Source organism: Hypanus sabinus, chromosome 29 (assembly GCF_030144855.1).
Source record: "Hypanus sabinus isolate sHypSab1 chromosome 29, sHypSab1.hap1, whole genome shotgun sequence".
Lineage (NCBI taxonomy): Eukaryota > Metazoa > Chordata > Chondrichthyes > Myliobatiformes > Dasyatidae > Hypanus > Hypanus sabinus.
In genome coordinates this window covers 1,370,379-1,394,389 of record NC_082734.1, presented here as the reverse complement: position 1 = coordinate 1,394,389, position 24,011 = coordinate 1,370,379, and the positions used below count along the sequence as shown (strand labels likewise).

At 50.9% G+C, this 24,011-nt stretch overlaps 2 protein-coding genes across 2 annotated transcripts in view; both read right to left on the bottom strand.

The window, feature by feature from the left end:
* The window catches only part of sez6l2 (seizure related 6 homolog (mouse)-like 2), a 28,436-nt gene extending 21,207 nt beyond the window's left edge, over positions 1 to 7,229 (bottom strand). The window contains exon 1 of the mRNA XM_059953165.1: positions 6,961 to 7,229. Within this exon, the coding sequence (XP_059809148.1) occupies positions 6,961 to 7,229 (269 nt within the window). The remainder of the gene's footprint in view (positions 1 to 6,960) is intronic.
* Positions 7,230 to 7,859: 630 nt separating this feature from the next.
* adprh (ADP-ribosylarginine hydrolase) overlaps positions 7,860 to 24,011 on the bottom strand; it is a 29,506-nt gene continuing 13,354 nt past the window's right edge. Inside the window, exons 3-8 of the mRNA XM_059953338.1 lie at positions 13,849 to 13,947; positions 13,555 to 13,660; positions 13,334 to 13,413; positions 11,637 to 11,820; positions 8,477 to 8,691; positions 7,860 to 8,024 (exon numbers count right to left, since the gene is read on the bottom strand). Coding sequence (XP_059809321.1) covers positions 7,861 to 8,024; positions 8,477 to 8,691; positions 11,637 to 11,820; positions 13,334 to 13,413; positions 13,555 to 13,660; positions 13,849 to 13,947 — 848 coding nt within the window. The 3' untranslated portion in view covers position 7,860. The remainder of the gene's footprint in view (positions 8,025 to 8,476; positions 8,692 to 11,636; positions 11,821 to 13,333; positions 13,414 to 13,554; positions 13,661 to 13,848; positions 13,948 to 24,011) is intronic.

Genomic DNA, 24,011 nt, shown 5'->3' with positions numbered 1-24,011 from the left:
CAGCTTGTACTCCTTAGGGACTCGGCCCAAAATGTTGACTGTTCATTCCCCTTCATAGATGCTGCCTGGCCATTTGAGTTCCTCCAGGGGATATGGGTGTGTCGCTCAAGATTTCCAGCTTCTGCAGAATCTCTTGCATTAACTTCAATGTTCAGGTACAAGTTGGACAGATGGACTTAATTGGCATTAGTGCTGAAGACTGGGATGTTATTGCCAGAATAGAAACACGGTAATCTATAGGTTCGCATAACACAGTTACAGCCCCAACAACCAGTATGCGATTCCACCAAGGAATTTGTGTGTGTGGGTTCCTCCTGGTGCTCAGGTTTCCTCCCATGTCCCAAAGACCAGCGGGTTACTATGTTAGTTGGTTCCATGGGTGTAATTCGGCAGGGGGCGCGTTGGGCCAGGATGGCCTGTTACCATGCTGTTGCAAAGTACAATGGAAGGGAACTCCAGGTTTCAATGGAGCTGGTAAATGAGAAGGGGGTGTTGCCTTTTGGTCAGAGGGGCATGTAACGACAGGACATAGTGATGGCGTCCTTGGGGGATTGTCCAGTGAGGCCATATGGGTGGAACATAAAAACAAGTGGGGGGTCACAAGTTTTTCACTGTATGTGACAATATTCCAATGGTCAGTGGGAACTTGTGCTCTCTTCTTGCTGCTGCCATACAGGAGCCTCAGGACTCACACCACCAGGTTCAAGAACAGTTACTACCCCTCAACCATCAGGCTCCTGAACAAAAGAGAAACAAAACTCAACTTCAGTTACCCCATCCATTGAGATGTTCCCACAACCAATGATCTCTTGTTATTTCATGTTCTCCTTATTTATTGCTTCTTGCATTTGCACAGTTTGTTGTCTTCTGCACTCTGGTTGATCTTTCATTGATCCTGTTAGTCAAATCTGATTCTATAGATTTTCTCTGTATGCTCACAGGAAAATGAATCTCAGTGAAGTATAAGGCGACGTATATGTACTTTGGTAATAAATTTACTTTGAACTTTTAAAGAAATCGCTTATAGTTGTAATCCCTTTATGAGGGAGAGAGGGAGTGGTATATCGAATTATCAGGTGAATTATTAGCTTTTGTTGTACTGTAGATCATGGTCTTTCTTGTGGGGGGCCTTTACTACTCCTTGCTTGTTTGGTGAAGGGTGCTGATGCATTTTGCTGTCGTAAGTGTGGGAGGGGGAGAGCCAATGCTTTGCTGCTGCTTGGGGGGGGGGGGGCTTTGGAGTTCTATCATTTTTACTATCACTCATTCTTTGGGAGTGGGGGGCTTTGGAGTTCTAACATTTTTACTATCACTCATTCTTTGGGAGTGGGGGGGCTTTGGCGTTCTAACATTCTTATTGTCACTCATTCTTCTGCTTCCCTGGTTGTCTGTGTGGAAGAAGAATTTCAGGTTGTATGGTATTGTCTGGGCCACACAGAGAGTTAAGGGCCTGAACAGAGTGGAATCTGTGAAATGTCGAGGGAAGTTCCCTAGGTCTGTATATAAGGGGCCCTACAAGGTGCAATATCAAATGAGCCAGGGAAAACTTCGGGTCTGGTGACCATAACCCTGTTAATTTAATTTGGTGATGAAAAAGGATGAGACAGCCCATGGGTTGGAATGCTAAACTAGAGCAAGGCTGATTTTGGGAGAATTGGGCAGGATCTACCAGATGTTGGTTGGGTGAGCCAGTTTCAAAAGAATGGATGTCAATGGGAGGCTTGAAGAGCACGGTATCAAGAGTCCGAGGACAGCATATTCCTGTTAGGGTAAAGGCAAACCTGGCAAGTACAGAACAAGAGATATTGAGGCTCTGGTCAAGAAAAATGAAGCATACATTGAGTCTAGGCCTCTCAAAGTCCCCATTGTGAGAGGTGGAAATGGTGAGACTGGCCAACAGGGCTCTGGTGAAGCTGTACTGGCCAATTCCCCGTACAGTGGGTTACAGAAACATTGACAAACTCCAACCAGACCATCGACTTTGGACAATGGAGATGGCAGGTCATCAATGGCCTATGTTCCACTGGGACCCAATGCCCAAGAAGATGACATTAGGTCTAAGAGGTCTGGATCAGGTGAATCTCTGTATAACTATAAAAAGAGTAAGACTACTCTTAAGCGGAAAATCAGGAGGGCAAAGAAAGTATGAGATTGATCTGGCAAGTAAGGTCAAGGAAAATTCTGAGAGATTCTACAGGTACATAAGAATAAAAGGGGAGAGCAGGGCCACCTATGTCTGGATCCACTGGAGATGTGTGGAAACTTTAACAAACTTTTCTCCTTCGTCTTTATCAGGGAGTTTATCATGGTTGCTCAAGAGATAAAGAAGACAAGTGGAGATATTTAGGAGGATATTCATGTTATAAGGGAAAAGGTATTTGCACATCAAGGAGGATAAATCCTGAGGAGCTGGCTGTGTATACCATCAGACTGTGGGAAGCTCGAGAAGGAATAGTGGAGGCCCTTGTGGAGATATTTGCCTCATCAGTAGCCCCAATGAAATTCCAAGGACTGGAATATTGTTTCATTGTTTAGGAAGGGTAGCAAGGACAACCAGGGGATTGCAGGCTGGGTTAACCTGACACCAGTGGCTGGGGTGTTTCTGAGGCACATGGTCTACCAGTATATAGACAGACAATCTGAGGAGTGTGTGAAGTCATGTATGACAAATCTTCTAGCGTGTTTTGAAGTATCTGTAAAGGATTATAAGGGTAGGGCGGTGGATATTGTCTATTTGGACTTTGACATGGTCCTGCATGGGAGGCTGGTCTGGAAGGGTTAGATCCCAAGGAATTGTTAAGTGGGTTCAAATTGGCTCAGAGGGAGTGAGCAGAGGGTGCTGGTTGAAAGTAGTTTCTCAGAATGACTAGTGATTAATGGTGTGTCACAAGGGTCGGTGTTGAGACCCTGGTTATCTGTTGTTTTTAGAAATTATTTGGATGGAAATGCACAAAACCTGAAAAGCAGGTGAATATAAGAAACATACGGTTGATAGATGACACAAAATACCTTGGATGACTAAGTTTGCAGATGATACAAACGAGGGTGGAGGAGTGAGTAGTGTTGAGGAAGCAGAGAGGCTACAGAAGGACTTGGATTAGGAGAATGGGCAAAGAAATGGCAGATGGAATACAGGAAGTGTGAGGTCATGTGCTTCATATACGGTTCTTTTGTTTATTTATTTATCTTCTATATTATATACTGCATTGTACTGCTGCTAAGTTAACAAATTTCGTAACACATGCCAGTGATAATAAACCCGATTCTGAAATAAAAGCATAGACTATTTTCTAAATGAAGAGAATTTTTTAAAAACTGATACACAAAGGGACTTGGGAGTCCTTGTGCAGAATTCTCTAGAGGTTAATTTATAGGTTGAGCCTGTGGTGAGGAAGGCAAATACAATGTTAGCATTCATTTCAAGAGGACTTGGGAGTATAAAAGCAAGAATGTAATGTTAAGGCTTTATAAAGCTCTGGTGAACAATTTTAAGCCCTTTATCTAAGAAAGGATATGCTGACATTGGAGAAGGTCAAAAGGAGTTTCACGAAAATGATTCAGGATTGAAAGGCTTGTTATATGAGGATTGGTGACTCTCGGCCTGTACTCTCTGGAATTCAGAAGAATGAGGGAAGATCTCATTGAAACCTATTGAATGGTGAAAGACCTCAATAGGGTAGATATGGAGAAGATGTTTCCTATGGTGGGAAAGTATAAGAACAGAGGACCCAGCTTCAGAATCGAGGGGTGTCCATTTAGGATGGAGAAGAGCAGGAATTTCTTTAGCTGGAGAGGTGAATGTGTGGAATTCTTTGCCACCGGCGGCCGTGGAGGCCGAATCACTGGGTAAACATACAGAAGAGTTCGGTAAGTTCGTGATTGGTCAGGGCACAGACAGTAACATGGAGGAGGCAAGAGACTGAGGCTGAGAGTGAAATGATCAGCCTCGATGAAATGACAGAGCAGGCTCGATGGACCAAATGGCCTAATTCTGCTCCTTTATCTTATGGTCTTTTGAAAATCAATACAGAGAAGTGTGAAGTGATGCATTCTAGTAAGTGTGGGACTTGCACAATGCATGGAGGGGCATGAGGGAGTGTTATGGAACAGAGGGATCTGGGAGTACAAGTACAGATGGTTAAAAAAGATGTTAGCATACTGGCCTTCATCAGTCAGGTTACTGAGTACAGGAATCAGGTCATTGTGTTACAGTTGTACAAGTTGTTGGTCGGACCATACTTGGAGTATTGTGTTCAGTTCTGGTCACTCATCCTGCTATATTAAAGAGATGCTTAAACTGGAAAGAGTGCTGAGGAGATTTATGAGGATGTTGCTAGGATTAGAGGGAAGTTGGCCAGGCTAAGACTTTATACCTTGGAATGCAGGAGAATGAGAAATGACCACATAAAAATGTTAAAAATTATTTATTTATTGAGATGAAGTGTGGAGTAGGCCCTTCGGCCCTTTGAGCTGTGTCACCCAGCGACCCCCAGTTTAACCTACAAACCTGTGGACTGTGGGAGGAAGCAGGAGCACCTGGAGGAAACACACAGGTCACAGGGAGAATGTACAAACTCCCTACAGACAGTGAACCCTGGGTCACTGGCACTGAGCGTTGTGCTGAGGGGCTTGGGTAAGGTGGATGGTGACAGTCTTTTCCCCAGGGTAGCGAAGTCAAAACTAGGTGGCACAGGTTTAGGATGAGATAAGAGAGATTCAAAACAGAAACTGAGGGGCAGGTTTTCCACACAGAGGGTCATGAGTCTACGGAATGAGTTGCCAGAGAAAAAGGATGAGTCAGGTTCAATAGTATCATTTAAGAGGCACTTGCATAGGTACATGACTGAGAGACACCGGTCAGTGTGCAGATCTCCCCCTCAGACAGAGAGGGACTGAGAGACACTGGTCAGTGTGCAGATCTCCCCGAGAGAGAGGGACTGAGAGACAGCGGTCAGTGTGCAGATCTCCCCCTCAGAGAGAGAGGGACTGAGAGACACTGGTCAGTGCACAGATCTCCCCTGAGAGAGAGGGACTGAGAGACAGCGGTCAGTGTGCAGATCTCCCCGAGAGAGAGGGACTGCGAGACACCAGTCAGTGTACAGATCTCCCCCTCAGAGAGAGAGGGACTGAGAGACACCGGTCAGTGTACAGATCTCCCCAGAGAGAGAGGGACTGAGAGACACCGGTCAGTGTACAGATCTCCCCTGAGAGAGAGGGACTGAGAGACAGCGGTCAGTGTGCAGATCTCCCCCCTCAGACAGAGAGGGACTGCGAGACACCGGTCAGTGTACAGATCTCCCCCTCAGAGAGAGAGGGACTGAGAGACACCGGTCAGTGTACAGATCTCCCCTGAGAGAGAGGGACTGAGAGACACCGGTCAGTGTGCAGATCTCCCCGAGAGAGAGGGACTGAGAGACACCGGTCAGTGTACAGATCTCCCCCTCAGAGAGAGGGACTGAGAGACACCGGTCAGTGTACAGATCTCCCCCTGAGAGAGAGGGACTGTGAGACACTGAGAGACACCGGTCAATGTACAGATCTCCCCCTGAGAGAGAGACTGAGAGACACTGGTCAGTGTACAGATCTCCCCTGAGAGAGAGAGGGACTGAGAGACACCGGTCAGTGTACAGATCTCCCCTGAGAGAGAGGGACTGAGAGACACCGGTCAGTGTGCAGATCTCCCCTGAGAGAGAGGGACTGAGAGACACTAGTCAGTGTACAGATCTCCCCTGAGAGAGGGACTGAGGGATACCGGTCAGTGTACAGATCTCCCCTGAGAGAGAGGGACTAAGAGACACTAGTCAGTGTACAGATCTCCCCTGAGAGAGGGACTGAGGGATACCGGTCAGTGTACAGATTTCTGCCTGAAAGAGAGAAGGACAGAGAGACACTGATCTCCCCCTGAGAAAAGGACTGAGGGACTCTGGTCAGTGTAAATATCTCCACCTAAGAGACGGGGACTGATAGACAATGTCGAAATCTCCTCCTCTCCCTCCACCCAAACTTTCCCGTTTTGCTGCTACATCTGCCTGCCTCTTCACCACCTCCGTCCCTCCTCCCTCTATCCCTTCATCTATGCCCCAGTCCCCACCCTCCCTCATTTCTCACACATCCCTCATATTTACTCCTTCTCCCTCGCACAACCCTCCTTCTCCTACATTACTCTCCCCCACCTCTCCTTCTCCTCACCCTCCTACCAATGTCCCTCTCCCTCCATCCTTGCTCCTCTTGCCCTCCCTTATCTCCATTTTTCATTCATCTTTACACCCACTCCCTCTCTCTCCAACTCCCTTCTCACCCATATTTTCATATGCCCCCTTCTTCATCTCCTTTCCCCTTCCATCTCTCCCCCACTATTGCTCACACCTCTTTCCCCTTTTCCCCCTCTCTGTCCCCTTCACCTCTATCTCACCACTTCCCCCCTCCATCCCCTCCCCGAATCAAAGTTCTAAGTAAATGTATTATCATGTACAGAAATGTCACCATATACAAGCCTGAGATCCATTTTCTTTCGGGCATTCTCAATAAATCCGATAATCATAACAGAATCAATGAAAGACCGCATCAACAGGGCGGACAACTAGTGTGCAAATACAGAAATAATACATAAACAATAAACATTGAGAACATGAGATGAAGAATCCTTAAGGTGAATCCATACGTCGTGGGAACAGTTCAGTGATGGAGTGAGTGAAGTTGAGTGAAGTTATCCCCTCTGGTTCAAGAGTCTGATGTTTCAGGGGTAATAACTGTTCCCGAACCTGGTGATGTGAGTCCTGAGTCTCCTGCACCTCCTTCCTGGTGGCAGCAGCGCGAAGAGAGCACGTCCTGGGTGGTGGAGGTCCCTGATGATGGATGCTGCTTCCCTGCGACAGTGCTCCGTGGAGATGTGCTCAATGGCGAGCAAGGCTTTACCCGTAATGGTGGATGAATAATCACCCGCTCTCCCTCCCTCCTTACCTGCCACGCAGAAAAGCACCGCTCCCGCCATCTCCGAACCCGTCTTGGAGGAGGGTGTTTTGCGGGCGGGCGGCCGCTGCCGAGGGGGGTGGCCGGTGGCTGCTCTGGCGGCGCTGCCGAGGGCCGGGAGCCGGCTGCCCGTTACGTCGCTCCCGCTTCCGCCCCACGTCCGTCCGCGGTTTCAGCACCCGACTGGCCGGAGAGCTCCCGCACACGTGATGGCAAGGCCCGGCATCCCCATTGGAGATGGGCATGTCCGTCAGCCGCATCAGCCAATCACAGTTTTGCTCTGCAGCCAGCGCAGTGGGCACGTCCCCTCAGAGGAAGAGGGAGGGGTATCCCGACGATGAGGGGGGAGGTTGGAGGTAACAAGGAGGGGACTGATGTAGTGAAGGAAGGGTAGGTAGGGGGTCGACGAGAGAGGCTGTCCCGGTGACGAGGAGGGAGTAGATTTTTTGATTCTATTATGGTTATTGGCTCACAGAGAAGGGGAGGGGTGCGAGGGAGGGGGTGATGCGGATGGTATGGTGTCGGGAAAGGGAAGTGGGGTGGGAACCCGGAAGTTCCAGCTTCTCCACTCCCTCCACTCAGCCCATGCCCCCAACCCCTTTGCCCCCTCCACAATCTGACACTCAGACTAGTTCTACTCAGCTGCTTTATTGATTGTGATTCCAGTGAATTTCTGGACTGAGGTTTTCCTCAATACCTCCCGTCGCCTTCCCCCCTCAGCCTCTTTCCTTGCCCCCTTACACCACATCCTTCCTCCTCCCGCTTCTCCCCTTCCTCCCTTTTCCCTCCCTTCCTCTTACCACTTCCCCCCCAACTCTTCTCTCCTCCCCATCTCATCCCTCATAATTAACACATCCACCCCCACACACACCTGCCACCACCCCCCCCCCCTCACTTGGTGTCCCTGCCCCAGGCCGCTCGGTGAAGCTGATCAGCCGCAGTAAGCAGACGCTCCCTATACTCAAGGAACTGGTAATTGCCGGCAGGAACCCCGGATAGTCCGTGGAGCAGCCCCCACCAGCAGCCCACAATCACCCCCGTCGAGTCACTGTCACCTGTGGGAAAGAGAGAGTCAGGAGTTAGAAAGAGACGGCGTGGAAGGGTTTAGAGAAAGGGGGTATGGGGGGTCTAGGTGAGATGGTGGGGGGTGTTACGGAGAGGTGAATTGTTTAGAGAGGGTTTGGGGGTTGGAGAGTGTGTGTGGTGGGTTGGAGAGAGGGGGTGAGGGTGGTGAGAGAGGGGGTTGTGGGTGAACAGAGAGAATGGGTGGGGTCGCAGGAAAGAGGGGTGGGGATTGCGAGAGGTGGTGGGGTGAAGGGTGATTGGGTTGGTGATAACATCAGTTAGAACATTATGGTTAATGTAGGCACAGCAAGATCCCACTGTGCATGCTCCAGCCACCACACCTCCGGTAGGTGCCCCTCCCCTCTCAGTTCATCACCTATTTACTTCCCCTCCCTCCCTCTTACTCTGCCCCCTTACTCACCCCCTCTTCACCCCTCCCTACCTCCATGGAACATGCCCCATCCACACAGTTGCTCCCAGGAGTCCCCTGCCCCCAACAGGGCCTCATAGGCAATCATAGGGGCATCGTGTCCACTGCGGCCGGCCCAGTTCTCCAGGCTGAATCTCCGGTATTCCTGGTCCCTCTCCTCCACGCCATACGGATCCGGGAACCGAGGTGGCCCGCGACCTGCCTCCAGCCCCCTCTGCCTCAGGTACCTGTTGAGGGAGGGGGAGCTTTATAAACCTCTGGTCAGGCCACATCTGGCGTATCACATTCAGTTCTGATCAGGACGGGTGTGGGGGCTTTGGAGAGGGCGCAGAAGAGGCTCACCAGGATGCTGCCTGGATTTGAGGGCCTGAGCTGGAAGGAGACGTTGGACACATTTGGGTTGTTTTCTCTGGAGCAACAGAGGCAGAGGGAGATCTGATCGAGGTTTATAAGATCACGAGAGGCTCAGATAGAGTACATTCCCAGGGTGGAATGTCCAGTACGAGTGGGCCTGTATTCAAAGTAAGGGGGTAATTTCGATGGAGATGTGCATGATGAGTGGTGGGTTGCTGACGTGTGCTGCCTGGGGTGGTGGAGGAGGCGGATATGACTGAGGCACACAGCACACACACGAATGTACAGTCTCTGGACTCAGAGGGCAGCGTCTCATTGAAACCTATCAAATATTGAAAGGCCTAGATAAAGTATGTGGAGAGGATGTTTCCTACAGTGGGGCAGTCTAAAACCAGAGGGCACAGGTTCAGAATAGTGGCGAGATCAGAGATGAGGAAGAATTTCTTTGACTAAAGGCTGGTGAATTTGTGGAATTCATTGTCATAGGTGACTATGGAAGCCAATTCATTGGGTATATTTAAAGTGGAGGTTGATAGGCTTTTGATTAGTCAGGGTGATAAAAGTTAAAGGCAGATGGCAGCAGAATGGGATTGAGAGGGAAGATAAATCAGCCATGATGGAATGGCAGAACACACTCGATGGGCTGAATGGCCAAATCTGTTTCTATGCTCCAAATGGAAGGCTGTCTGGACAATTGAAAACCAGAAAAGTTTTGCATGCTTTTGTTTAGGAGAGATGCCCAGAGACTTGTGGGGGGGGGGGGGGGGGCAGGGGCGGGGGTTTTACTTGAGGAGTCTGAAACCAGTAGCAAGGGCTGCACTGTGTTCTGGATTTGAATTGATGTTTTCACAAAAACCTTTGAAAGTCTTGCAATGGCACGAATATTGATTTCTTTAATGTTTTGTAATCTTTCTCTGCTCCCCTTCTCTCTTCCATTCCCCATTCTGGTTCCCCTCTCAACCCACCTCCCTCCAAAGTCTCTCCCCTTTCCCTTTCTCCTATGGTCTACTCTCCCCTCCTATCAGAACCCTGCTTCTCAGGCCTTACCTTTTCCACCAACCAATTTCGCACTTCATCCCTCTTCCCTACCCACCCACCTTCTCCAGATCTCACCTTTCACCTGTCAGCTTTATCCCTTCCCCTGGCCCCACCTTCTTATTCTGGCTTCGACCTACTTTCTTTCCAGTCCTGATGAAGGCTCTTGGCCTGAAATGTTGACTTTTTATTCCCCTCCATAGTTGCTGCCTGACCAGCTGGGTTCCTCCAGCATTTTCTTTGTTTTGCTCTGGATTTCCAGCATCTCTTGTAAGTCTGTGACTTGCATTGGGAGCCAAACTAAAGCATGAAGAACGTGATTGAAGGGGAGTAGCTCTCCAAGGGATATGACAGCAACCTGCTTAACATCTGTAAGCTGTGAATTAGCACTTCAGCAAATCAAACCAGAGTGAAATTAGAATCAACACGAAGAATGTGTCCTGAGAACTGAGATTGCTCAGCAAAACTTAGTACTTAGAGGTGCCAACACCAAATGCCACTGTCCATCCCATCCCATTTTGTTGTGACATAGAACAAAATGCACAGGCCCTTCAACCTGCAAAGTTTAACCTCCTCCAAGATCAATCTGACCCTTCACTTCCACATAATCCTCCACTTTTCTATCATCCACGTGCCTAAGAGCCTCTTTAATGTCCCTACTGTATCTGCCTCTATGCCACCCTGGCAAAACGTTGCACATACCCACCACTCTCTAAGTAAACAAAACTACTTGACATCCCCTCCTATAATGCCCCCCTACAACCCTAATGTGGCCAGTCACCTTAAAATTATTGTATGAGCCCTTGCCACCCTGCATAAGTCTCTGGCTGTCCACTTGCCCTTTGCCTCGTACACCTCTATCAAGTCATCTCTCACCCTCCTTTACTCCAAGGAGAAAAGCCCCAGCTCGCTCAATCTATCCTCCTAATCCAGGCAGCACCCTGGTAAATCTCTAAAGTTTCCACATCCTTCCTATAACAAGGCAACCATATCTGAACACAATAATCCACGTGTGGTCTGACCAGGGTTTTATAGAGCTACGACCTTACTTTGCAAATCCCCTGGCTACTGAAGGTAAACATACCATAGGTCTTCTCAACACCCTGTCAACTTGCACTGCAACTCTGAGGGATCTATGGACACGGACCCCAAGACCCCTCTGTTCCTCCTTTCTGCTGAGAATCCTGCCGTTAACCCTGCGCTCTATCTCCAGCATTCATTTTCCAAAGTGAATCACCTCTCATGCTGTTCAGGGTGAACTTCATTTGCTGCTTCTCTGCCCAGTCAACATCATTAAATCTCTATTTAATGTGTAAAAATGAACTATAACAATATTTTATTTTAATCTGAATAAGAATGCCCTAATTCTACAAGTTCTGGAAAGTCTGTAGGAAAAGGGTCACTTCTCGTGTTAACCTCTGAACTTGTGAACAGATGAGATCGCAAATGCTTATGGGGCATGTAGTTGTGAGGTTAAATGTTCAGACGCCACTCAGCTTGTAACATGGTGTTAATCAGCACAAAACCTTCACTAAAGGATATCTCTCTCCTTGAACCACAGGCTACCCACTGTCTCTAATATTTTAAATGACCTTTTACAATTTTACCCTCATGCTCAAATGACCAAGAGGGCATCTGGCATTTTGGCAAGTGTGCTACACTTGAAAGTATTAGAACAGTTAAAATTAACAAAAGTGTTTAGTTTTGTATTGTGGTCGCTGTAGCTGAAGAGCCTGTTCCTGTCGCATGGGCCAGGCGGTCTGCATGGAGAATATGCACTCACCACCTCCATTTCTCGGGGAAGAAGTCCCAGGCGTCGAGGTTCTGCGGCACCTCCATCCCACTTGAGCGGACGTACTCCTGGGCAAGGGGCAGGGTCTCAAGGAGGGCCGCACCCCACTCCTCTGGTGGGCGGCCCTGTACTGCAAATGAGGTGAAGAGCGCAGAGGTGAGAGCGCCCAGGTACCCTGGAAAGGGAGCGAGAGAGAGAGAGAAGGTCAAAGGGAGCGAGAGAGAGAGAGAGAAGGTCAAAGGGAGCAAGAGAGAGAGAGAAGGTCAAAGGGAGCGAGAGAGAGAGAGAAGGTCAAAGGGAGCGAGAGAGAGAGAGAAGGTCAAAGGGAGCGAGAGAGAGAGAGAAGGTCAAAGGGAGTGAGAGAGAGAAGGTCAAAGAGAGCGAGAGAGAGAGAGGTCAAAGGGAGCAAGAGAGAGAGAGAAGGTCAAAGGGAGCGAGAGAGAACATTAGAAGTAAAGAGACGGACAGAGAGAATGTTAGAGGGGAGGGAGAGAGAACGTTAGAGGGGGAGAGAGAGGGAGGGAGAATGCTAGAGGGAGAGAGAGAGACGTAGAAAAAGATGGCAGGTTAGAGAATGAACAAGTTGGGCAAAAAGTACAGCAAACAAGACTGTAAAAGCAGAGTTTTGCAGCAATTTCTCTGAGTTGAGGAGTGACCAATCAGCAAGAGGGGGTATTGTGAGCAATTTTGGGCCCCTTCTCTTAGAGAGGATTCAAAGAAAATTTGCAAAAATGATTCCAGGGTTAATCAGCTTGTCATATGAAGAGTGTCTGATGGCTCTGGGCCTGTATTCACTAGAATTCAGAAGAATGAGGAATGACCTCATTGAAACCTATCCAATAGTGAAAGGCCCTGCCAGAGTTGAGGCGGAGAGGATGTTTCCTATGGTAGGGGAGTCTAAGACCAGAGGACACAGACTCAGAATAGAGGGGCATCCTTTCAGAATGGAGATGAGTAATTTCATTAGCAAGAGAGTGGTGAATCTGTGGAATTCTTTGCCACAGGCAGCTGTGGTCTTTCTGTACATTTAAGGCAGAGGTTGGTAGATTCTTGATTGGTCAGGGCATGAAGGGATACCGGTGCGAGGCAAGAGAGGGAAATGGATCATCATGATGAGTTAGTGGAGCAGACTCGATGGGAGATGGCCTGATCCTGCTCTGTTATCTCCTGGTCTTATGAAAGAGAGGGGGAGGGAGGAGGCAGAGGGCCAGGAAGTGGGACAGGGCAATGTGGAGGAGGAGGGAGTGTGGAGGGGAGGGGCGCGGTGGAGGGGGACCATGAGGAGGGGAGGGGCATGTGGAGGTGGAGGGAGGGTTGTGGGGAGGGGGACTGTGATGGGGAATGGAAGGGGCTGGGGAGGGGGTAGAGAGAGGAGTGGGAAGGGTATGTGGGGAGGATGGGATAGGGGAGAGTGGGGAACAGGGAGGGGAGGTGAGGACAGACAATAGGGAAGACACTGGAAGTTTTATCCCAAAACTGACCAGTGGGGTCAATGAGCTGGGGGAGGGGTTGAGGTGGGGGGGGAAGACAGGACGGGGGGGAGAGAGGGGAGGTGGGGAAAGGGGGAGGGGAGGGGAGTAGGGGTTAGAGAGAAGTCTAAGGATTTTATCCCCATACTGACCCATAGGGTAAAGGTGAGGAAGGTGGAGGGGTGAGGACGGAGGGGAGGGGGTGAGGAAGGAACGGACCAGTTGGATGATGGTGCGTCATTCTCCCACTCTCCACACTGACACGAATCAGGTCCGGCAACTGCGATGCCCTTGGGAACCTGGAGGATGAGGAACAAACAGTAAGACCCAGATCTCTCCGTAACTCACACCCAACCCTGCTCTCTCCCACTGACAAACACCTCTCATGCTGTTCAACACCCCTCCCCACAGCCGCACCCCCCCAGCCCAGTCCTGCTCACCGGAGACCAATACACATACTCCTCATGGCCGCTCCACACCCCTGGGCCCGGGGGTTAAAGGGAATACAGTGACCTCCGACCTCTCCAGGGCGCAGCTGTGATGTCCCTGCAAAGGGAGGAGAACCGACACTGAGGGGGTGTCAGGTCTAAAAAGGAGAGAAAAATGGGAGGGGGGAGAGACGGGGGGGGGTGAAGACAAATTGGAGCGTCTGAAGGGTAAAGAGATTGGGAGAGTTGTTTGGGGTGGGAAAGAGAGAGACTGGGGAGGAGGATTAGCATAGAAGAGGATCTCACCAAGGATGCTCGTGGGCCCCGGCTTCCTGCCCTCCATGTCCTTCATCGCTTCCACATATCGGAACGCCAATTCCTGCATAAGATCATCGCCCTCCTTCCCTGTCGGACACAGAGTGAAGCTTCCTCAACTCCGTCCCATCACACACTCCCGGGGTCAGACAGAGTGAAACTCCCTCCTCACCGTCCCATCACACACTCCCGGGGTCAGACACAGAGTGAAGCTCCCTCCACACCGTCCCATCACACACTCCCAGGGTCAGACAGAGTGAAACTCCCTCCTCACCGTCCCATCACACACTCCCGGGTCGGACACAGAGTGAAGCTTCCTCAACTCCGTCCCATCACACACTCCCGGGGTCAGACAGAGTGAAACTCCCTCCTCACCGTCCCATCACACACTCCCGGGGTCAGACACAGAGTGAAGCTCCCTCCACACCGTCCCATCACACACTCCCAGGGTCAGACAGAGTGAAACTCCCTCCTCACCGTCCCATCACACACTCCCGGGGTCAGACACAGAGTGAAACTCCCTCCACACCGTCCCATCACACACTCCCGGGGTCAGACAGAGTGAAACTCCCTCCTCACCATCCCATCACACACTCCCGGGGTCAGACACAGAGTGAAACTCCCTCCTCACCGTCCCATCACACACTCCCGGGGTCAGACACAGAGTGAAACTCCCTCCACACCGTCCCATCACACACTCCCAGGGTCAGACAGAGTGAAACTCCCTCCCCACCGTCCCATCACACACTCCCGGGGTCAGACACAGAGTGAATGTCCCTCCCCATCGTCCCATCACACACTCCCGGGGTCAGACACAGTGTGAAACTCCCTCCACACCGTCCCATTGCACACTCCCGGGGTCAGACAGAGTGAAACTCCCTCCTCACCGTCCCTCCACACACTCCTGGGGTCAGACACAGAGTGAAACTCCCTCCATACTGTCCCATCACACACTCCCAGGGTCAGACAGAGTGAAACTCCCTCCTCACTGTCCCATCACACAATCCCGGGATCAGAGACAGAGTGAAACTCCCTCCACACCGTCCCATCACACAGTCCCGGGGTCAGACACAGAGTGAAGCTCCCTCCACACCGTCCCATCACACACTCCCGGGGTCAGACACAGAGTGAAACTCTCTCCACACCGTCCCATCACACACTCCCGGGGTCAGACACAGAGTGAAACTCCCTCCACACCGTCCCATCACACACTCCCGGGGTCAGACACAGTGAATCTCCCTCCACACCGTCCCATCACACACTCCCGGGGTCAGACACAGAGTGAATCTCCCTCCACACCGTCCCATCACACACTCCCGGGATCAGATACAGAGTGAAACTCCCTCCACACCATCCCATCACACACTCCCGGTGTCAGAGACAGAGTGAAACTCCCTCCACACCATCCCATCACACACTCCCGGTGTCAGACACAGAGTGAAGCTCCCTCCACACCGTCCCATCACACACTCCCGGGGTCAGACAGAGTGAAACTCCCTCCAAACCGTCCCATCACACACTCCCAGGGTCAGACACAAAGTGAATCTCCCTCCACACCATCCCATCACACACTCCCAGGGTCAGACACAGAGTGAATCTCCCTCCACACCATCCCATCACACACTCCCGGGGTCAGACACAGAGTGAATCTCCCTCCACACCGTCCCATCACACACTCCCGGGGTCAGACACAGAGTGAATCTCCCTCCACACCGTCCTATCACACACTCCCGGGATCAGACACAGAGTGAAACTCCCTCCACACCGTCCCATCACACACTCCCAGGGTCAGACACAGAGTGAAGCTCCCTCCTCGCCGTCCCATCACACACTCCCAGGGGGTATGTTCGTGCCCGGGTAACTATTGAAAAAGAACACGCGCAGTCCACAGCGGCCTTGGAGGAGTTTCGAGACCGTTGGGCTCCGCGGGGTGTAAATGCCATCGTGGATGGGCATGGCAACATTCTGGTGTAATGTCTATTGTCTATTTGTAGTGCAGTAATTGTGTTTGCCACTGTTTTGTATATATTGTATAGCACCGATATTTGTAATAAAGGATTTTGTAATAAAAAAAAAGGGTCAGACAGAGTGAAGCACCCTCCACACCATCCCATCACACACTCCCCGGATCAGACACAGAGTGAAGCTCCCTCCACACGGTCCCATCACACACTCCCGGGGTCATTGTCATGTTGGAATGAGGGTACATCAGGACTGCGTCAGGAATCCCCACGTGGCTCTGTTACGTGGAGCCATTCCATCCGTAAGAGGCTGATGGGTTTGGTCCTACGAAAACCAGACGTGGAGGTTGTCCTTTACAGCTTCAGAGCTGCGTCAGACATGGCCATAAGCAGCACTGGGGACTGTATTGTCTCCCTTCCTGTTTCCCCGGTGTACCTTAGACTTTAGATATTAGACTGAGTCATGTCATCCAGAGAAATTCTCTGAAGACTCAGCATTAGTTGGGTGTATAAAGGGAGGATGGGAGGATGAATACAGGGCCCAGGTGGAGGACTTTGTCAAATGGTGCAAGCTGAATTATCTGCAGCTCAACATCAGGGAGACAACGGAGATGGTGATGGACTTTAGGAAGACTGAGCCTGCACTGCTCCCTTTTACTATTGATGGTGAGGACGTGGATGTGGTGAGAACCTACAAGTACCTGGGGTGGACCTGGATGACAGATTGAGTGGAGCACCAACACAGGTTGTGCACAAGAAGGGCCAGAGTCACCTGTACTTCCCGAGGACACTGAGGGCCTTTGGAGTGTGCAGGCCCCTTCTTCATATGTTCTGTTGTTGCCAGTACAGTCTTCTATGCAGAGGCTTGCTGGGGCAATGGCATCAACATGGGTGATGCCAACAGGCTCAATAATCTGATTAGAAACTCTGGCTCTGTTCTTGGAGTCAAATTGGCCGTGGTAGAACTAAAGACCCTATTGGAAATCCTATCAATTGTGGACAACATTTCACACCCTCTGCATGCCACCTTGGAGCACTTTTGGTAATAGACAGAGACAACTGCGCTGCTCCAAAGAGTGCTATATGAGGTCATTCTTACCCTCAGCCATTCGGCTCCATAATGAGTCACCCTATAGCCGGGGAAGTGACGACCCCCTCCCGTTAGACTGTTTGAGGTAACTCATTTTTCATGCTTTCTACATCTCACACCTGTCACGTTACTGTGACACCGTAATTTCCTTTGGGATCAAAGTGTCTGTCTATCAATGACATCCTCCTCACTGACGACGCTGATTTGCAGAGGACACAAGACTGTCAGCAGAGCTTCTCGGTCACACCCTCTGCAACAGCCAACTGGAGAAAGTACAAACACCAGGAAATCTGCAGATTCAAACAACACACACAAAACGCTGCTGGAACACAGCAGGCCAGGCAGCAACTGTCAACGTTTCGGGCCGAGACCCTTCGTCAGGACTAACCCAAAGGAAAGATAGTAAGAGTAAAAAGTAGTGGGGGGAGGGGGAAATGCGAAATGATAGGAGAAGACCGGAGGGGGTGGGATGAAGCTAAGAGCTGGAAAGGTGATTGGCGAAAGTGATACAGAGCTGGAGAAGGGAAAGGATCATGGGACGGGAGGCCTCTGGAGAAAGAAGGGGGGAGGGGGGAGGCGGGAGGACCAGAGGGAGATGGAGAACAGGCAGGGTGATGGGCAGAGAGAGAGAAAAAAACAAACAACTAAATATGTCAGGGATGGGGTAAGAAAGGGAGGAGGGGCATTAACGGAAGTTAGAGAAGTCAATGTTCATGCCATCAGGTTGGAGGCTACCCAGCCGGTATATAAGGTGTTGTTCCTCCAACCTGAGTTTGGATTCATTTTGACAGTAGAGGAGGCCATGGATTGACATATCAGAATGGGAATGGGACGTGGAATTAAAATGTGTGGCCACTGGGAGATCCTGCTTTCTCTGGTGGACCAAGCGTAAGTGTTCAGCGAAACGGTCTCCCAGTCTGCCTCGGGTCTCACCAATATATAAAAGGCCACACCGGGAGCACCCGACGCAGTATACCACACCAGCCGACTCACAGGTGAAGTGATGCCTCACCTGGAAGGACTGTCTGGGGCCCTGAATGGTGGTGAGGGAGGAAGTGTAAGGGCAGATGTAGCACTTGTTCCGCTTACAACGATAAGTGCCAGGAGGGAGATCGGTGGGAAGGGATGGGGGGGGATGAGTGGACAAGGGAGTCGTGTAGGGATCGATCCCTGCAGAAAGCAGAGGGGGGGTGGGGGAAGATGTGCTTGGTAGTGGGATCCCGTTGGAGGTGGTGGAAGTTACGGAGAATTATATGTTGGACCTGGAGGCTGGTGGGTTGGTAGGTGAGGACAAGGGGAACCCTATCCCGAGTGGGGTGGCGGGCGGATGGGGTGAGGGCAGATGTGCGGGAAATGGGAGAGATGCGTTTGAGAGCAGAGTTGATGGTGGACGAAGGGAAGCCCCTTTGTTTAAAAAAGGAAGACGTCTCCTTTGTCCTGGAATGAAAAGCCTCATCGTGAGAGCAGATGTGGTGGAGATGGAGGAATTGTGAGAAGGGGATAGCCTTTTTGCAAGAGACAGGGTGGGAAGAGGAATAGTCCAGGTCGCTGTGAGAGTCTGTAGGCTTATAGTAGATATCAGTAGATAAGCCGTCTCCAGAGATGGAGACAGAAAGATCAAGGAAGAGTAGGGAAAGATGAAGACGCATTTCTTGATTCAATAGTCTTTAACTTAATGTATCTGAGAACAAAGTACTACAGCACAGTGAGAGTCTGTCGGCTTATAGTAGATATCAGTAGATAGGCCGTCTCCAGAGATGGAGACAGAAAGATCAAGAAAGGGGAGGGAGGTGTCACAAATGGACCAGGTAAGTTTGAGGGCAGGGTGAAAGTTGGAGGCAAAATTAATGAAGTCAACGAGCTCAGCATGTGTGCAGGAGGCAACGATGTAGCGAAGGAAAAGAGGGGGACGGATACCCGTATAGACTTGGGAAAGTGCTCTGGTCTTTTGGTGGGTTTACAGTGGAAGGACTCCCTGCCAGAGGGGTTAAACGCCTTCCTTGCATCTCCTCTGTCTGAGCTCCACTTATGAGGCCTGTCTAGTGAATTGGTGGGACTTAGAGAAGAAAGTCTCTGCCTGGCTATGGGGAGAAGGCCGGGGAGTGGAGCTGAGGAGGGGAAAAAGGATCAGCCATGATTGAATGGCAGAGCAGACTCGATGGGCCAAATGGCCTAACTCTACTCCTATGTCTTATGGTCTATGGTCTATGGTCTAAACTGCTGAAACAACTCAGCAGGTCAGGCAACACCTCCGGATAAATAAACAGCCCAGGTTTCAGGACAAGACCCTTTTGATGTAGCGTCGGCCCAAAGCACCAACTTTAGCCATTCTTTGGTGCTATCTGACCGGGACAAACGTGTGATATCTGACCCATACCCGGATGGACGTGTGATATCTGACCCTGATAGACGTGTGATATCTGAACCTGACCCGGATGGACGTGTGATATCTGACCCTGATAGACGTGTGATATCTGACCCTGACCCAGATGGACATGTGATATCTGACCCTGACCCAGATGGACATGTGATATCTGACCCTGACCCGGATGGACGTGTGATATCTGACCCGGATGGACGTGTGATATCTGACCCTGATAGACGTGTGATATCTGACCCGGATGGACGTGTGATATCTGACCCTGACCCGGATGGACGTGTGATATCTGACCCTGACCCGGATGGACATGTGATATCTGACCCTGACCCAGATGGACGTGTGATATCTGACCCTGACCCGGATGGACGTGTGATATCTGACCCTGACCCGGATGGACGTGTGATATCTGACCTGGATGGACGTGTGATATCTGACCCGGATGGACGTGTGATATCTGACCCGGATGGACGTGTGATATCTGACCCGGATGGACGTGTGATATCTGACCCTGACCCGGATGGACATGTGATATCTGACCCTGACCCAGATGGACATGTGATATCTGACCCTGACCCGCATGGACGTGTGATATCTGACCCGGATGGACGTGTGATATCTGACCCTGACCCAGATGGACATGTGATATCTGACCCAGACCCGGATGGACGTGTGATATCTGACCCTGACCCAGATGGACGTGTGATATCTGACCCAGATGGACGTGTGATATCTGACCCAGATGGACGTGTGATATCTGACCCGGATGGACGTGTGATATCTGACCCAGACCCGGATGGACGTGTGATATCTGACCCAGATGGACGTGTGATATCTGACCCAGATGGACGTGTGATATCTGACCCTGATGGACATGTGATATCTGACCCAGACCCGGATGGACGTGTGATATCTGACCCTGATGGACATGTGATATCTGACCCAGACCCAGATGGACGTGTGATATCTGACCCGGATGGACGTGTGATATCTGACCCAGACCCGGATGGACGTGTGATATCTGACCCTGATGGACATGTGATATCTGACCCTGACCCAGATGGACGTGTGATATCTGACCCTGACCCAGATGGACGTGTGATATCTGACCCTGACCCGGATGGACATGGATATCTGACCCTGACCCAGATGGACTTGGATATCTGACCCTGACCCTGATGGACGTGTGATATCTGACCCAGATGGACGTGTGATATCTGACCCGGATGGACGTGTGATATCTGACCCGGATGGACGTGTGATATCTGACCCTGACCCAGATGGACATGTGATATCTGACCCAGATGGACGTGTGATATCTGACCCGGATGAACGTGTGATATCTGACCCGGATGGACGTGTGATATCTGACCCTGATGGACATGTGATATCTGACCCTGACCCGGATGGACGTGTGATATCTGACCCTGATGGACATGTGATATCTGACCCTGACCCGGATGGACGTGTGATATCTGACCCTGACCCGGATGGACATGGATATCTGACCCTGACCCAGATGGACATGTGATATCTGACCCTGATGGACATGTGATATCTGACCCAGATGGACGTGTGATATCTGACCCGGATGGACGTGTGATATCTGACCCAGATGGACATGTGATATCTGACCCCAATGGACATGTGATATCTGACCCTGACCCGGATGGACATGTGATATCTGACCCTGACCAGGATGGATGTGTGATATCTGACCCAGATGGACATGTGATATCTGACCCGGATGGACGTGTGATATCTGACCCGGATGGACGTGTGATATCTGACCCGGATGGACGTGTGATATCTGACCCTGACCCCAATGGACATGTGATATCTGACCCTGACCCGGATGGACGTGTGATATCTGACCCTGACCAGGATGGATGTGTGATATCTGACCCAGATGGACGTGTGATATCTGACCCGGATGGACGTGTGATATCTGACCCGGATGGACGTGTGATATCTGACCCGGATGGACGTGTGATATCTGACCCGGATGGACATGGATATCTGACCCTGACCAGGATGGATGTGTGATATCTGACCCAGATGGACATGTGATATCTGACCCGGATGGATGTGTAATATCTGACCCTGACCCAGATGGACGTGTGATATCTGACTCGGATGGACATGTGATATCTGACCCAGATGGACATGTGATATCTGACCCGGATGGACATGTGATATCTGACCCAGATGGACATGTGATATCTGACCCAGATGGACATGTGATATCTGACCCAGATGGACGTGTGATATCTGACCCTGACCCAGATGGACGTGTGATATCTGACCCGGATGGACGTGTGATATCTGACCCTAACCCAGATGGACGTGTGATATCTGACCCGGATGGACATGTGATATCTGACCCAGATGGACGTGTGATATCTGACCCAGATGGACGTGTGATATCTGACCCGGATGGACATGTGATATCTGACCCAGATGGACGTGTGATATCTGACCCTGACCCAGATGGACGTGTGATATCTGACCCGGATGGACGTGTGATATCTGACCCTGACCCAGATGGACGTGTGATATCTGACCCGGATGGACATGTGATATCTGACCCAGATGGACGTGTGATATCTGACCCAGATGGACGTGTGATATCTGACCCGGATGGACGTGTGATATCTGACCTGGATGGACGTGTGATATCTGACCCGGATGGACATGGATATCTGACCCTGACCCGGATGGACGTGTGATATCTGACCCTGACCAGGATGGATGTGTGATATCTGACCCTGACCCCAATGGACGTGTGATATCTGACCCTGACCCCAATGGACGTGTGATATCTGACCCTGACCCGGATGGACGTGTGATATCTGACCCAGATGGACGTGTGATATCTGACCCTGACCCGGATGGACGTGTGATATCTGACCCTGACCCGGATGGACGTGTGATATCTGACCCTGACCCGGATGGACGTGTGATATCTGACCCTGACCCGGATGGACGTGTGATATCTGACCCTGACCCCAATGAACGTGAGATATCTGACCCTGACCCGGATGGACGTGTGATATCTGACCCTGACCCGGATGGACGTGTGATATCTGACCCTGACCCAGATGGACGTGTGATATCTGACCCAGATGGACGTGTGATATCTGACCCTGACCCCAATGGACATGTGATATCTGACCCTGACCCGGATGGACGTGTGATATCTGACCCTGACCGGGATGGACGTGTGATATCTGACCCGGATGGACGTGTGATATCTGACCCGGATGGACGTGTGATATCTGACCGGGATGGACGTGTGATATCTGACCCGGATGGACGTGTGATATCTGACCCGGATGGACGTGTGATATCTGACCCTGACCCAGATGGACATGTGATATCTGGCCCGGATGGACGTGTGATATCTGACCGGGATGGACGTGTGATATCTGACCCGGATGGACGTGTGATATCTGACCCGGATGGACATGTGATATCTGACCCAGATGGACATGTGATATCTGACCCAGATGGACATGTGATATCTGACCCTGACCCCAATGGACATGTGATATCTGACCCTGACCCGGATGGACGTGTGATATCTGACCGGGATGGACGTGTGATATCTGACACGGATGGACGTGTGATATCTGACCCGGATGGACGTGTGATATCTGACCCTGACCCAGATGGACATGTGATATCTGACCCAGATGGACATGTGATATCTGACCCTGACCCCAATGGACATGTGATATCTGACCCTGACCCGGATGGACGTGTGATATCTGACCCTGACCCAGATGGACGTGTGATATCTGACCCGGATGGACGTGTGATATCTGACCCGGATGGACGTGTGATATCTGACCGGGATGGACGTGTGATATCTGACCCTGACCGGGATGGACGTGTGATATCTGACCGGGATGGACGTGTGATATCTGACCCGGATGGACGTGTGATATCTGACCGGGATGGACGTGTGATATCTGACCGGGATGGACGTGTGATATCTGACCGGGATGGACGTGTGATATCTGACCCGGATGGACATATCTGACCCTGACCCGGATGGACGTGTGATATCTGACCCTGACCCGGATGGACGTGTGATATCTGACCCTGACCAGGATGGATGTGTGATATCTGACCCTGACCCGGATGGACGTGTGATATCTGACCCTGACCCGGATGGACATGTGATATCTGACCCTGACCCGGATGGACGTGTGATATCTGACCGGGATGGACGTGTGATATCTGACCCTGACCGGGATGGACGTGTGATATCTGACCGGGATGGACGTGTGATATCTGACCCTGACCGGGATGGACGTGTGATATCTGACCGGGATGGACGTGTGATATCTGACCCAGACCCGGATGGACGTGTGATATCTGACCGGGATGGATGTGTGCTACCTGAGCCAGACCATTCCAGTGGCAGGAATGCAAGATAACCGGGGACATTTCAGTGTTGCTGCGCCATTATGATGTGCAATCATCTTCCACCAGCTCCACCATCGAGGTTTCCGTTGGACCGCTTTGCAGGGATCTCCCCTTGATCTTACTGTGACCCCAGCAGGAGCTAAACACCTGATGGTTAATCTCTAGGAAGCATCATTCTTCAGATCTCAGGAACTCACAAGGACTCTCTACCACAACAAGGTGAGATCCCTGCATGAGGATGTCCATGTCTGAGCGATGATAACATCACACCATGAGATGCCAATCGTCACAG